We start from the raw sequence: 15269 nt of genomic DNA, 5'->3' as shown, positions 1-15269 counted from the left end.
GTTTTGTGATACTTTGCTATTTCTTAAAGAAAACTTAACCGCCCAAACAAAGCTTTTTGTGCGAGGAGAAAGAGTAGAATATGTTTATGTATTGCGTACACAAACGTTAAAATGTGTATACATGCACCATTTGGTTGTTGACAAAAAAAAAAAAAAAATTATAGATATATTTCGTTTGATTTAAACATAACATATTCTAGTACTATATTGTTGTATTGAAGAAACATTAAAATCATAAAAGGGTATTTATTTAATATGTCAGCATGCCATTTAGTCTAACAGCAGAGTTAAACTAAAACATGACATGATAGATATTTTTATTTCATTTAAGATAATGTCACTTACAAAATATGTAGCCAATGGGATACTTAGTTAGTAATTTATTACTCTTTGAAAAGTCATCATAGAAAATAATTTAATTTAAAGAAAATATCACTAAAGTCTAAAAGCTACATTATAAATAATTGAATGATCGAGAATTCAAACTAAAACAATCAGAAAATTCTGAGCCGTTAGATCCGCTGGCTATAATTGACTTTTTCCTGTGGTACAACAAATCAAGTAGGCCTTGAATTGAACATCGCAGCCGTACACGCCTTGGTCTGTAATTTAGTGTTCCGTCACAGCCCCGTAACTGAAACCTAATTTCCTACCATCATCGCTCACATTCGTCTACCACCAAATCAACGTCGTCAAATACCTAATTAACATTATTACACACATTTATTTATTTTTTAAGTTTTGCTTGTTTATCTGTAGAAGAAGAAATTAAAAAAAAGGCAACTTTGTGTTTGGTCCATATATGAAGAACGCGTTTCAGTAAACCTATCTTTCCTGGAAAATTCTGTGTCCTCAAAAGTTTAGTCTTCTGATTTGTCGGTATGAACAAACACTGATCCTTGATCTGTTGATCCTTGTCTCACTTTTCTTGTATTAATTAAGATCTTTATCTCTCTGACACGGCTCTTTTGATTCTTTTTCTTTTTTTGTTTTTCCTTTTAATTCTCCGTCTCTTATTTCTTATTATCTTCTTCTGCTCAGAAACTTCTCTCAGGCGAATTCGAGTTTCATTGTTTTTGGAGTTACCGGTGTAGTTTTTATCCGCGGATCTCTCTATCTCTCTCTCTCTTTAGGTGAGTTCTTTTATCAGTCGCTTCGCCTTCATAGTTTTGTCTGCGCTTCATGTTGTTGTTGTTGTTTTTCTGATAATCCTGTGTTTAGATTTGATTTTCTTTTATCTCTTCTCTATGTGAATATCGGCATGGGTTATCAGATTTTAAGATCTGTGTTTTGCTTTATATACATGTATGCCAAATGGTTTTTTTTTTTTTGTACTTGGACCCGTAAGTTAGAGATGGTTCTTGCCTCTTAAGGTTGAATCTTGGATCTGTTGATCTGAAAACTTCCAGATCTTGCGACGATTATAATATTGTTGGTTGACTTTTTGTATGAGTTCCAAATTTTTAACTGAAGAACAGGATTTGTATGTTCTTTGTGTTTTTTTAGATCTGTTGAGAAAATATGGACCATACTCGAAAATCCAAAAGACGAAAGAAAGTGTTTAAAAAACACACTTTGATCTTTGTGTTGGATGTAGTAGTTATGGATCCAGAATACAATCAGAGTAATGATGTTTTTGTTATATGGTATGTGACAATTGATATGCTATCTTTCTTCTTCTGTTTTTTTTTTGTTTTTTGTTTTCAGTTGAAACTTAACGAAATGGCTCGTCCACAAGACCCTCCACGTGGTTTCTTCCCTTTTGGGAACCCGTTTAAGAATCTATCTTCGAAGAACTCGGTACTGTCCTCAAAGCTTCTCTCACTCTTGAACAATTTTGAGACCAACTTAGCATCTTCTATTACAAAGCTTGTCCCAAAGGAGAAGAGCGAAATCCTTACTGTTTCATGGATGAAACTAGCTATGGAATCTCTGTGCCAGACACATAACAATATCAAGACCCTTATAACCGATCTAGAGCTTCCTGTATCAGATTGGGAAGACAAATGGGTTGATGTCTATCTTGACATCAGTGTGAAACTCCTTGATCTCTGCAATGCTTTTAGCTCTGAGCTAACCCGTCTCAACCAAGGCCATCTCTTACTCCAGTTTGCTTTGCACAACTTAGAGGCAAACTCTCCTCAGAATCTGTCGAAAGCTCAATCATCACTAGACAGCTGGAAGAAACATGTTGTTTCCAAGAACCCGAGAATTGAAAATTGCCGTGCAATCTTGAGCAGCCTTGTCCAAACCTTGAACCTCCCCAAGGTGAAAAACTCGGCCAAAGGAAAAGTCTTGATGCGGGCTCTATATGGTGTAAAGGTTAAGACCTTGTACATCTCTGGTGTGTTTGCTGCAGCGTTCTCAGGTTCATCGCAGAATCTGATGTACCTGACTGTCTCAAGCGAGCTTCCATGGGCACAATCCTTCATGGAAATGCAGAACACCATGAACGGAGAAATCAAGAACATATTCCTATCAGACAGGTTAACGGTGTTGAAAGAGCTCGAGGCAGTTGACTCAGGTGTTAAGAAGATTTACCATGCGATCCAACAAGGATCAATAGATCCCATCTCGCTGCAGCCATTGAAGAATTCGGTTACAGAGTTATCGAATGGGCTAGATCTTGTTTCGAAGGAAGTCGACTGTTTCTTCAAGATACTATTATCGGGGAGAGACACATTACTAGAGAACCTGAGGTCGATGGGCACATCAACCATATTGGCAACATCACCAAAAAAGGCTGCCGGAAAAAAGTAAAGAGGGTTGTGATTGACTGTGATTGTGTGTACAGATGGTCTTACTTTAAGTGTTCCATCTTGGTAATGAATGTATTAGGGGTTTGTGATATTGTAGTCGTTTGTATGAGATGCTTTGAAAGTACTATTTGTATAAGTAAAGGTCTTATAAACTTATATATAAATCGCTATTGTGAACATCTTGAAGCCATGAAAAATTCAAATATCTATCAATACTTAATGGAATAGGTCAGAACCACCAACCAGTTAGTAATCTCGATGAGTGTGTTAAATACGTTCTTTGGTTTGAATTATCCGATTGTTAATAAGATTTTCAGATTTTATATATTCTTGTTAATTCGGTTTAATTTCAGGTACGGTTAATGTCTCTTCGGTTTGGTTCGATCTCTATTTCGGGGATTGAGTAATCCGGTTTAAAAACACATAAGACTTAAAAACCAATATGTCAAGTCGTCGTCTTGAAAGAAAAAGCAATGGCGTGTGTTGATTTTCACTCACGGGTCGTCCGAGACCAAGAAGACTCTTCTTCTTCTTCTCAATTTCCCATCAAAAGGGTCACACGTTATTCGTATCCCTCTTTTAAAAAAAAAAAACCACAGTACAAACAAAACACAAGTTTCAACACGTTGTAATCTTTTCCTCCAATTCCTCTTGTTTCCGTTCGCCCTTCTATTCCCACGTTACGTATAGTCGTATATATATAGCTCTCTCTGTTTTGATCTCACTCCTCAGATTACTTCAATTTTAATATCTTGGTTGAGAGAAAGAAAGAGATATGTCGACGGAGGCATACTTGGGTGATGGCAGCAACAGAGGAGTAAGTATCAATGGTAGTCGTTATGTTCAGTATAATGTCTATGGCAATCTCTTCGAAGTTTCAAAAAAGTATGTTCCTCCTCTTCGTCCTATCGGCAGAGGCGCTTCTGGCATCGTCTGGTCTGTCTTTTCTCAAAACTTCTGATTTCTCATTACTACTACCCTAAACTTGGTACCAATACGTGATATAAAAAATCAGTGTGGTAAATAGATTTATGTGAAGATTATGAAGTATCATTTCTTGTCTTGATCTGTATGCATACTTTTTGTTTTAGTGCTGCATGGAACTCGGAGACGGGTGAGGAAGTAGCGATCAAGAAGATTGGTAATGCATTTGGCAACATCATTGACGCTAAGAGAACTTTGAGAGAGATCAAGCTTCTTAAGCATATGGATCATGACAATGTAAGCTTTGTGTTTACTCTCCAAACGTGTTTTTAGTAACCTTTTCTTTTCTTGTAAATGTCTGGTTGCATGCTGACTGATGATATTGCATCTCACAGGTCATTGCCATTAAAGACATAATACGACCTCCCCAGCGAGACAACTTCAATGATGTTCACATTGTCTTTGAGTTAATGGACACTGATCTTCAGCACATTATACGCTCTAACCAACCGTTAACCGATGATCATTCACGGGTACACACATAAACCTCTCAGTACAATTCTCAAAAGTTTACTTAAAAGTTTCAATCATTAGAAGTATATGGGTTACGCTCGATCGGATATTAGAGTATCAGAATCTTTATGGTTCTCGAACGCTCTCAAGTTGTGATGTGTGATCATAGATTCCATATTTGTGCAGTTCTTCCTGTATCAGTTGTTGCGAGGGCTCAAGTATGTGCATTCAGCCAATGTATTGCATCGTGATTTAAAACCGAGTAACTTGCTGCTGAATGCAAATTGTGACCTCAAGATTGGGGATTTTGGGCTCGCGAGGACTAATTCAGAGACAAACTTCATGACAGAATATGTTGTTACACGTTGGTACCGAGCTCCAGAGTTGCTCCTCAATTGCTCAGAGTACTCTGCAGCTATCGATATCTGGTCTGTTGGTTGTATACTCGGTGAAACTATGACCAGGGAGCCGCTATTTCCGGGCAGCGATTATATTCAGCAGCTTAGACTCATCACTGAGGTATATTGTCTCCGGATCTATTCTGCTTCTCTTCTTCTTGAAAGAGGGAAACTTTCTTCAATATTGAACCATCATGTTACTCTGTTTGTTCTGTTTTTTTTTTTTTTTATTGGAAGATTCATAAACAAACTCATATTTTGGTTTATCTTCTTCAACATATACAGCTTATAGGTTCACCAGATGATTCAAGCCTAGGATTCTTAAGAAGCGACAACGCGAGAAGATACGTAAGACAGCTTCCACAGTATCCAAGACATAACTTTGCCGCTAGATTCCCAAACATGTCGGTTAATGCAGTTGATTTGCTGCAGAAAATGCTCGTTTTTGACCCGAGCAAACGCATTACAGGTAAAGAAGAAAGCCTTTACATGTCGCTTCCTCTTTTGATTATTCATTTTTCGTGATAGTTGTTTTGAGTCTTTTTTTTGTTTTTTTTTTGGGAGATGCAGTTGACGAAGCTCTTTGCCATCCATACTTAGCGCCGTTTCATGAAATGAACGAGGAACCTGTATGTGTGAGACCGTTCCGTTTCGATTTCGAGCAACCTTCGTTGACGGAAGAGAATATCAAGGAGCTTATATATCGTGAATCAGTCAAGTTTAACCCTCAGGATCCTTAATCTGAGACGTGATAGAGAATCTTGACCAAGAAACTCGACTTGTTTTACTTTCTCTGTATGTTCATCCATATTGTAAAGTGTGCTGTATCATAGAAGACTCGAACATAAGAATATTTCATGCCTTAATTTCAACTCTTATTAACTACCTTTTGTTTTGGTTCTCTCAAACATAACATTATGACTGAAACAAAAAAAAAAAAAACATATCACGAATATGAAGTTAGTAGGTTATGGTATGGCTAAAACAAGAGAGTAGGTAATGGGTTGACCTAAATATGTGTAGTGTATCTCTTCTCTTTGAAGATTTTACTCGTGAACAGTTGAGAATGTACCTTACCTAACTTATCGGTTTATTATGAAAAGTTATCTCATAACACAAAAAATCATATAAAGTATAATCAAACATAACCAAAAATATCAAGTAATTACCAAAAAATCTGATCATTCGAATATAGTAGATTTGACCGGTACCACTCGATATAGTTTCTTTAATACCATTTCTGTGTGTTTTGTAAGTAAATAAAGAATTACTTCCCAATAATACTACAGTCAAATTATATTCTCATTCTCTGTATTTAAAATAAAAAATAATAATAATAATAATGGTTGACACGAATAAGGACTCAATCACGACGAAATATCCCTTTTTGTCTATAGTATAAAGACTAACTAAAATAATGGTTACAAAATTATCAAAACTTAAAAGAAAATAATAGTTTCATCTTCTCCACATCTCCCCTTTAAGAGCTTTTAATTTCTCCTCTCTGAAACCTCCCCCCAGTGTGACTCACCACAACGACAAAATAAAACGGCGTAGATTTGGTGGTTACTTCTTCGTCGTCTTCCTCGTTCTCCGGAAACAAAAAAATAATAACCCTGAATAGTTTGTGTTTATTCAGCCATGGGAGACGATAAGAGAGATCAAAAGCTCTCTTCTTATTTGAAGGCTAAAACGTTTTCACATTTTTCGTTTTATTGGCTAACCTGGAAGCTAATATTGTTAACCCTGGCCATTCTTTTCTCAGTTCAATTCGTTTTCTACCCTCTTAATTTGATCTCCTCTTCTTCTCAAACCCGATCTCTGATCAAATTCGCTGTTTCACCTGTCGGATCCGGACCCGGATCGGGTCAAAACCCGGAGCAAACGGAGCTCAAGCACGTCGTTTTCGGAATCGCCGCGTCTGCGAAGCTCTGGAAACACCGTAGAGACTACGTGAAGCTCTGGTGGAGACCAAACGGTGAGATGAACGGCGTCGTCTGGTTGGACACTCACATTGGCCAAAACGACAACGCTTCGACCACATTACCTCCGATCAGAATCTCCTCCGACACGTCGAGGTTCAAGTATAGATACCCGAAGGGTCTGCGGTCGGCGATCAGAATCACGAGAATCGTGTCGGAGACGGTGAGGCTCTTGAACGGAACAGAGTCTGAGAAAAACGTGAGGTGGATTGTGATGGGAGACGACGACACTGTGTTTTTCCCGGAGAATCTTGTCAAGGTTCTGAGAAAGTACGATCACCAACAGTTCTATTACATCGGAAGCTCGTCGGAGAGTCATATTCAGAATCTCAAATTCTCTTACGGGATGGCCTATGGAGGAGGAGGGTTCGCCATTAGCTATCCGTTGGCTAAAGCGTTGGAGAAAATGCAAGATCGTTGTATTCAGAGATACTCGGAGTTGTACGGCTCCGACGATCGGATTCATGCTTGTATGTCGGAGCTCGGTGTTCCTTTGACCAAAGAAGTTGGCTTTCACCAGGTTAGTCCTCTGTTTTTTTTTTTTTTTTCATTCATTAATTTATTAATTTTAATTTACATTTTAGGGTTTTTTTTTGTTGAAAATATAAAGTTGATTTATTCATTTTAACATGCAAACGAAATATACTCCAATCTCTTTTTTTTTTTTTTTTTTTTCCAATCTCAAAATCACAACTTAAAGTTTTGAAGGTTCAATATCTTAGGTAGATTTTTGTTTAGGAAACATAATAACTTCAAATGCGTTTATTATTTTTTACGCAAAATCTTGAACGAAACTGCCAAAATTTCATTAATATCCGTATATTTAAGTAGATATCAAAACGCAAAAGCTGTTACTATCTCCAATCATATACTCCTTGTGAGTGTAATCTGATTTTTATTTTGTTTTTGTTAAGACCTAGTATATAAATACCACATCACTTTAAAGTTTATAAGTAAAATGAATACTAGTATTATTTTTGTGGCGATAATCTCGGCACTCACATAGATCTTAGGCACACACATAAGTCATTGCGAGCACTAAAGTCTAATAACTCCCAAGTCAAATAATGTCGTTGGTAGCTACGTACGTGTTAATCTTACATTCCTCCTTGCATTTGCATTTTTATTCATTTTTCAAAATATTATTTTACATAAATGTTTTTAACTCTTTTGTTGTTCCTTTGATAGATCTTAGGAACATCTAAACCGAAATCTTCTTTACTAATCAAACGATAAAATTTTTTTATCGTTTTATGGAATCTCTGTCCCCCACTATTTTCTCGATCTGTACATAATCGATTGTTAGATAATAATTTTATTTTTTATTTTTTATTCACAAAATTATGTTGCATCAGATTGATTTATACGGGAAACTTCTGGGCCTGTTATCAGCACATCCTCTGGCTCCTCTAGTATCGATCCACCATTTGGACTTGATTGATCCAGTATTCCCAAACATGGGCCGAGTCAACGCCATGCAACGTTTCATGGTCTCAGCAAGACTCGACTCAGCGAGCCTCGCACAGCAATCAATCTGCTACGACCCGGCGCACCGGTGGACCGTGTCTGTCTCCTGGGGATACACGGTTCAGATCATACGTGGCGTGTTGTCAGCTAAAGAGATGTTGATCCCAACGCGCACGTTCATCGACTGGTACAAACGCGCCGACGAGAAGAGCTATGCTTTTAACACTCGTCCTATCAGCAAGAGCCCGTGTCAGCGTCCGCGCGTGTACTACCTCTCCAACGCGCTTCCTGATTTGGCTTCGCACAGAACCGCGAGCGAGTACGTGAGGTGGTACGACATGTGGGATCCTGAATGTGACTGGGATATGTCGGATCCTTCTGAAATCGAACGGGTCATTGTTTATAAGAAACCCGACCCGGATAGATGGGATAAACATAGGGTTAGTTTCCCTTGCTTTGAAATTTCTCTTTATTATTAATTGTGTTATAACGATGCAAAAATTAATCTTCTTACTTTCAGGCTCCGAGAAGAGATTGTTGTAGAGTATTGCCTACGAAGAAGAATGGGACGATGGTGATCGATGTAGGAGCTTGTAAAGATGGTGAAATTGTTGAATTCCCTGTGAAGTAGAACTATATTTATTTTTTTATTTTTTCTTTCTCTTGTTATCGATCTCGTTTTGAGATTCACTTCACACATGTCATAGAGAAAAGACAAAAATTTTGAATTTTCGAGCTTATGTATATCTTAATTCAATTTTGGTTATCATTATTTTTTTTTTATGGAAATTTAACCACTAATGGGTTTTTTATTTTGCCAAAAGAAAACAACTAATGGGTTTTAAATAAATAAAAAAATTGTTATAGTTTGTGGGCTTGGCTTGGCCCATTAATATATTTACGCGATACGAAGAAAGAAAAAGATCAAGTACAGGCTTGGTGGGGCAACTCGTGAGGTTGGCCCTGATAATGTTTATAACACTGCTCGTGTGGTGAAGAGTAACAGTGGTTCGGTTTCTCGGGTTAATATGACATGGGAGCTTCCAGTAAGCAGTGGCTACAAAGTATCTAATCCGGCTGCATTTCTGCGATATCGCTAGTATGTCACTTGGTATGCTATACTTCAACATCTACATCAATGGGAATTTGGAACTACGTCTTGGCTTCCCCGTATTACATAGATTTTTTGGTGGATGATGACCATTCTTCTTCTTCGGGTTTGATAAGCGCAAGTGTTGGGCCATCAAGTAAGAGAGGAATTGAGATCATGAAGATGAATAACTCATTGGGAGGTCTTGATGGGTTAGTTTCCACGGAAATGATACTTAACCGTTGTCCCAACACAAGAAAACCTTAGCATGTTTATGTCAATGGTGGCGTTTATGTGTATCTTGATGAGTGTTTACATTGTGATTCAAAGGAGGAAAGCAAAGGACGGATTCGGCTGGTCCAGGTTATCAGATAATGCAACAGAAGATAACAATCCGAAAACCGTTAATCGAGTTGGATCAGAGCTTGTTATGAAGCTTTGAGAAGTTAAAGATAATAACTTATTCTCAAGTATTTTCTTCAATCTTGGGTACGATTAGATATTCTGATTATATTAATGGGTGGGATTAATCCAAGTATAACGTCTTATATAAACCTGTTGGAGTCGAACCGAAACTAGCCAAGTCCAATCGAATCGAGAGGATCCAGTTATTTACTTTTGGTATAATAGTTTACAAGGACGCTTTCCATATATGGACGGTGGTGTATATATCAGTTAACGTGAAATTATTTTAAGAGCTATAATTGTATATTCTTACAGTTTTGGCGTTTGTATCAAATATTGGATGCTGAAAGGAATACAAATAGATCGAATAAAACAAAACCAAAGAAAAAGAAAAAGAAATATATAAACAAAGAAAGTCAAAACTTAAGAGTGATGTATGTAATGATGAGGAGGAAGAATGTGGAGGTGAATGGGAATGGGAATGGGCCTGAATCATCTTTTCCTCGTTGGCTTTAAAATTGACATATTTGGTTGACACGCGTGAGATTCGTGGGCGGAGGACGAGACTGTGACACTCACAATAAGTCGACATCCGACGCGTGGCTATTACACACGTACGCACGGTCGCGAACCGCCGAACCTACCAAAACCGAACACGAACCAGATTCTTCACAACCATCCAATTTGGGATATCATCATCTCTTTCTCCATCTCGCCACTTCTTACTTCTCTACTCTCTAGCAACTTTATTAATTATTTATTGCGTCATTAATAGGTATATAGTATTCGGTCTCTACTTATCGAACAATTACTTTCTTATAAGATTTTTTTTATGTTGTTGTTTGTTTGATATCCTAAAAATAGTGTTATTCAATATTTGCTTTACTTTAGATTGGTCATACTCATACACATCTAGTAATGAACACTTTTTTATAATTATGTTTAGAATGTATTTGGACATTTTTTAACCGATCAATAACCCAAACCGAAGATATATAATTATCAAATAGGCTATGAGCAACAAAAGGTAGCATGATCCTTGGCCACTTCCTTAAGTCAAAATTATTTTAATGATCCTACAGGTTATATCTTAACTTCAAAATCCTACTTTTTTCATATGCTAAATTTATTGTTTGACGTTGAGAGTACACACAAGAAGAGCTAGACTGATATCATATATGCATATATATTATTTTGTAAAAGGTATTAATCAATACTATAACTACTTGAATATTTTTTTTTCTGTATTCTTATAAACACAATAAAATGAATTCAGATGATAAAATAAAAATAGTTCGATCATGCATGTCCTATTATGCGGTTGTGCAATTTGGTTACCGTTGTTCATTACAAAACTAGTTCCAATCCGACGAAAAAAACTTCGGTTTCGCGATATTGTCACCGTATATATATTTCGTAGAGTCCTTATTTCATATAAGTTTAACGTACTTTTTACACATATATCGTATATTCAAATATCAATATATACGTTTCTAACCACATATATATATAGTATATTCTTTTTTTACTTTTACGTCATCTAGGCAAGAAAAACAACAAATAGATATAAAATAATGAAAGAAAACAAAAAACAAGATCCATGGGGAGGAGTCACATGCATGGAGCATGCAACTAGCTTACTTCATCCAATTCCCACTCAAAAATTTCTCTTTATATATACACTTACCCTACCACTCCTTCCCTCAAAACAAGCTAGCTCGATCCTTCTCACTAAAGCGATCGTATCTCTTACCATCTTTAGAGAGAAAGAGATAAGTCTAAGAGGAGAGAAAACATGGAGATCAGCAAAAGCAATAACGGTGTTTCGAACCCATCTGCAGGAGAAGAGTTTAAGGATATGATCAAGGGAGTGTCAAAGTTCCTAATGATGGTGATTTTCCTTGGGACCATCTTGCTTTGGATCTTGATGCCAACACTAACCTACAAGACCAAGTGGTTGCCCCTTATGCGTATCAAGTTTGGAACATCAACTTATTTTGGTTCCTCAGGTACGTTATTGTATTATCAATAATTTCCAATTATCTAAGTGGTTGATTTGTGTTATTTTTAACGACATATATATATATATGTAATCGTGTTTGTTCGGCGCAGGAACGACACTTTTCATGTATATGTTCCCAATGTTACTCATAGCTTGTTTGGGATGCGTATATCTTCACTTTAAGAAACGAAAGTCATACCATATCGATAGGTACAAAATTAATCAGTTAACTAATTATAGGTACTATAAATTCCATCATCACTTTTCTTTAATTGCAACTTGTTAATTACTCTTAAATCGGAAAAAAGGGAGACGAAGGGAGGAGTGTGGAGTGCACTGAGAAAGCCAATGTTAGTGAAGGGACCATTAGGGATAGTCTCAGTGACAGAGATCACCTTCTTGGCGATGTTTGTGGCTCTTCTTCTTTGGACCTTTACCATTTATTTGCGCAATAGCTTCGCCACTATCACTCCTCAATCACTCGCCGCACATGGCGAATCTTTGTAAGCAATTTTTTCTATACTTGAAGATATATTATTTCTTATTTGTAATTCAAATTGATTATAAAAGAGATAGTTATCATATATAGTTGATCAATTGGTATTATAAATATTTACCACCTACCAAATCATGTGGATCGGATCAAGTTTTAAAGAGAAGTATACAACTTGGATTAATTAGTACATGTTTGTAATAACAATTGGTTAATTTTTTCGATGATTAATGAAGGTGGCAAGCAAAGCTGGAATCAGCGGCGCTGAGGTTGGGGCTGATCGGAAACATATGTTTAGCGTTCTTGTTCTTACCGGTGGCGCGTGGATCATCGTTACTACCGGCGGTGGGATTAACATCGGAGTCAAGCATCAAATACCATATTTGGCTCGGACATATGGTCATGGCTCTTTTTACGCTTCATGGTCTTTGTTACATCATTTACTGGGCCTCTGTGCATGAAATCTCCCAGGTACTTTTTTTTTTGTTTTATTCCATTTAATTCCAAGCGGTACTTTCATATGGAATGAATTCTATTTTGGCATAGAAAAAAAAAAGAAAGAAAAAAAGTCAACGACTCAAAAATAGTACTAGTAGCGAATTTAGAATTGTCAACGTCACACTGAACGGAGCAGCTTCCATACGCAATCAATTTCGTATTTAATTGAATTACGCATTTTAAGGCGGACATTATTTGGATAAATACTAATGATACTCCTGCTCCAATAAATTAATATGATAATTAAATTGTATTTTCAGGAATATTTTTTTAGCTAAATAGAATCGAATATACCTTTTTTTTTTCCATCAAATATACTTTTTTTTAAAAGTCCAAAAAGCGTTATAGTAAATGTCATATGACGTTGAATAAAAATAAATGAATGGCAGATGATCATGTGGGATACGAAAGATGTCTCGAATTTGGCCGGAGAGATTTCTCTGGTGGCCGGACTTATGATGTGGGTTACTACATATCCCAAGATAAGGAGGAGATTCTTCGAAGTCTTCTTCTACACTCATTATCTCTACATCGTTTTCATGCTCTTCTTCGTCCTCCACGTCGGCATAAGCTTCTCCTTCATCGCCTTACCTGGTTTCTACATCTTCTTAGTCGATCGTTTCCTTAGGTTCCTTCAGTCACGTGAGAATGTTCGCTTGCTCTCTGCTCGGATTCTTCCTTCCGACACCATCGAGCTCACTTTCTCCAAAAACTCCAGTGAGTTTTTTTTTTTTCCTATTCGATGAGTGTGATTAGTTTATCAACAACAGTTCATGCACCCTTTTTGGATGGTCCAGTTCTAAACTATTATTATTATTTTTTATTTTTTTTTGTTATACAGAGTTGGATTATAGCCCCACGAGCATTTTGTTTGTGAACATACCGAGCATTTCAAAACTGCAATGGCATCCATTTACCATAACTTCTAGTAGCCAACTCGAACCAGAGAAGCTAAGTGTTGTGATCAAGAGCGAAGGTAAATGGTCAACCAAGCTTCACCAGAGGCTTTCTTCTTCTGATCAGATCGACAGATTTGATGTTTCCGTTGAGGGTCCTTACGGCCCTGCTTCCACCGATTTCTTGAGGTGACTTATGTTTTACTTTCTCGAATAACTTAAATGACTTGCGTTTCAAGAAACATTGATTTCATATATTATTTTTTTTGTTGGCATTCTAGGCACGAAGCTTTGGTTATGGTTTGCGGAGGAAGCGGGATAACTCCGTTTATCTCTGTTATTCGTGATTTGATCGCCACAAGCCAAAAACAAACATGCAAAATCCCCAAAATAACTCTGATTTGTGCGTTTAAGAAGTCTTCAGAAATCTCCATGCTAGATCTTGTCTTGCCATTATCCGGTCTTGAAACTGAACTATCCTCCGACATAAACATCAAAATCGAAGCCTATATAACCCGAGAGAAAGAAGCAGGAACCGAAGCAACAAATGGAAAAATCAAAACTCTCTGGTTCAAACCAAGTCTTTCAGACCAATCCATCTCATCAATCCTTGGACCAAACTCATGGCTTTGGCTCGGTGCAATTCTCTCATCTTCGTTCTTGATCTTCTTGATAATTATTGGTATCATCAATAGGTATTACATTTACCCGATCGACCACAACACCAACAAGATCTATTCATTGACTTCAAAAACCATCATATATATCTTAGTCATCTCCGTGAGCATCATGGCGACTTCTAGTGCAGCTATGTTGTGGAACAAGAAAAAGTACGGTAACATCGAAAAGAAACAGGTCCAGAATGTCGACGTTCCATCTCCAACATCTTCTCCTACTTCTTGGGGTTACAATTCCATGAGAGAAATCGAAAGCACCCCACAAGAATCGCTCGTGCAACGCACCAACCTGCATTTCGGAGAAAGACCTAATCTCAAGAGTAATATACACATAACCTTCTTTCAATCTCTCTTGTTATATATAATACATTTAAGTATTGTTATTCTAAACATGTTCTCTGATTGGTTTGATATGAGCAGAACTTCTACTTGATGTGGAAGGTTCGAGTGTGGGAGTTCTAGTGTGTGGTCCGAAGAAGATGAGACAAAAGGTTGCGGAGATATGTTCCTCTGGTTTGGCTGAGAATCTTCATTTTGAATCTATCAGTTTCAGCTGGTGATTGCGTACGTATATAACTCTGTTTTACCATGTGTTGTTGAATTTGCTTGAATTGCAAGTTAATAAGTTGGGCCTTGTGATTTGACCTATCTTTGTATGCTTATTACATTGACTTTCCTGTTTTTCTTTTGGGTCTCTTTTTAGGAATATTTAGTGTGAAAATTTGGCAATATCCTTTTGTTTGTAATCCAGTAATCCTTACGTTTCCTTATGTAACAAAGCATAAAGGTTTATGTAATTTGTAAATGTTGAAATATATTAAACTCATTTTGGGTCATAAGATATAATTTTATGATCTATATTTTATGATTAGTTAACATTTTAAAATTTTCAGTTTTTATTTTTATTTTTAATATGTCATCTTTGAACAAATCCTTACACTGTTTTTTTTTTTTTTCTCATAAGTGATTTTATTGGGATAAACCAACATACATGGGCTAGTATAAACAAAAGCCCCACAACTTTGATTTTACAAGAAATGTTTGAAGCCCACGAGGAGCCCGAAAGCAAACCCTAACGACGATGAGTTGACATTGTGTCTCCATCTCAAACACGTGTCAGCTAGGTACAACAAACTTAGCCACGTTGGTAGATGAGTAATCTAAA

At 36.8% G+C, this 15269-nt stretch overlaps 4 protein-coding genes across 4 annotated transcripts; all 4 read left to right on the top strand.

Moving 5' to 3' along the window:
• Positions 1-740: 740 nt before the first annotated feature.
• LOC17897889 (protein BPS1, chloroplastic) lies at positions 741-2938 on the top strand. Its single transcript, XM_006305192.2, has 3 exons — positions 741-879; positions 1042-1133; positions 1708-2938. The coding sequence occupies exon 3, from the start codon at positions 1723-1725 to the stop codon at positions 2758-2760; it is 1038 nt and encodes a 345-aa protein (XP_006305254.1). The 5' UTR covers positions 741-879; positions 1042-1133; positions 1708-1722; the 3' UTR covers positions 2761-2938.
• Positions 2939-3219: 281 nt separating this feature from the next.
• On the top strand, positions 3220-5447 carry LOC17897605 (mitogen-activated protein kinase 11). Its single transcript, XM_006305057.2, has 6 exons — positions 3220-3695; positions 3851-3980; positions 4079-4216; positions 4383-4715; positions 4880-5063; positions 5165-5447. Exons 1-6 carry the CDS (start codon positions 3535-3537, stop codon positions 5332-5334), a joined length of 1116 nt encoding a protein of 371 aa, XP_006305119.1. The 5' UTR covers positions 3220-3534; the 3' UTR covers positions 5335-5447.
• Positions 5448-6151: 704 nt separating this feature from the next.
• Positions 6152-8781, top strand: LOC17899460. Its single transcript, XM_006303914.2, has 3 exons — positions 6152-7096; positions 7932-8483; positions 8564-8781. The coding sequence occupies exons 1-3, from the start codon at positions 6236-6238 to the stop codon at positions 8672-8674; spliced, it is 1524 nt and encodes a 507-aa protein (XP_006303976.1). The 5' UTR covers positions 6152-6235; the 3' UTR covers positions 8675-8781.
• A 2490-nt stretch (positions 8782-11271) lies between these two features.
• On the top strand, positions 11272-14940 carry LOC17900764 (ferric reduction oxidase 2). The gene is made up of 8 exons (XM_006306825.2): positions 11272-11547; positions 11651-11750; positions 11849-12043; positions 12270-12504; positions 12921-13248; positions 13373-13616; positions 13709-14424; positions 14525-14940. The coding sequence occupies exons 1-8, from the start codon at positions 11334-11336 to the stop codon at positions 14662-14664; spliced, it is 2172 nt and encodes a 723-aa protein (XP_006306887.1). The 5' UTR covers positions 11272-11333; the 3' UTR covers positions 14665-14940.
• Positions 14941-15269: the final 329 nt, after the last annotated feature.

The sequence above is a fragment of the Capsella rubella genome, unplaced genomic scaffold, assembly GCF_000375325.1.
Source record: "Capsella rubella cultivar Monte Gargano unplaced genomic scaffold, Caprub1_0 scaffold_1, whole genome shotgun sequence".
NCBI classification, from domain to species: domain Eukaryota; kingdom Viridiplantae; phylum Streptophyta; class Magnoliopsida; order Brassicales; family Brassicaceae; genus Capsella; species Capsella rubella.
This window is presented reverse-complemented; position numbering and strand designations above follow the sequence as displayed.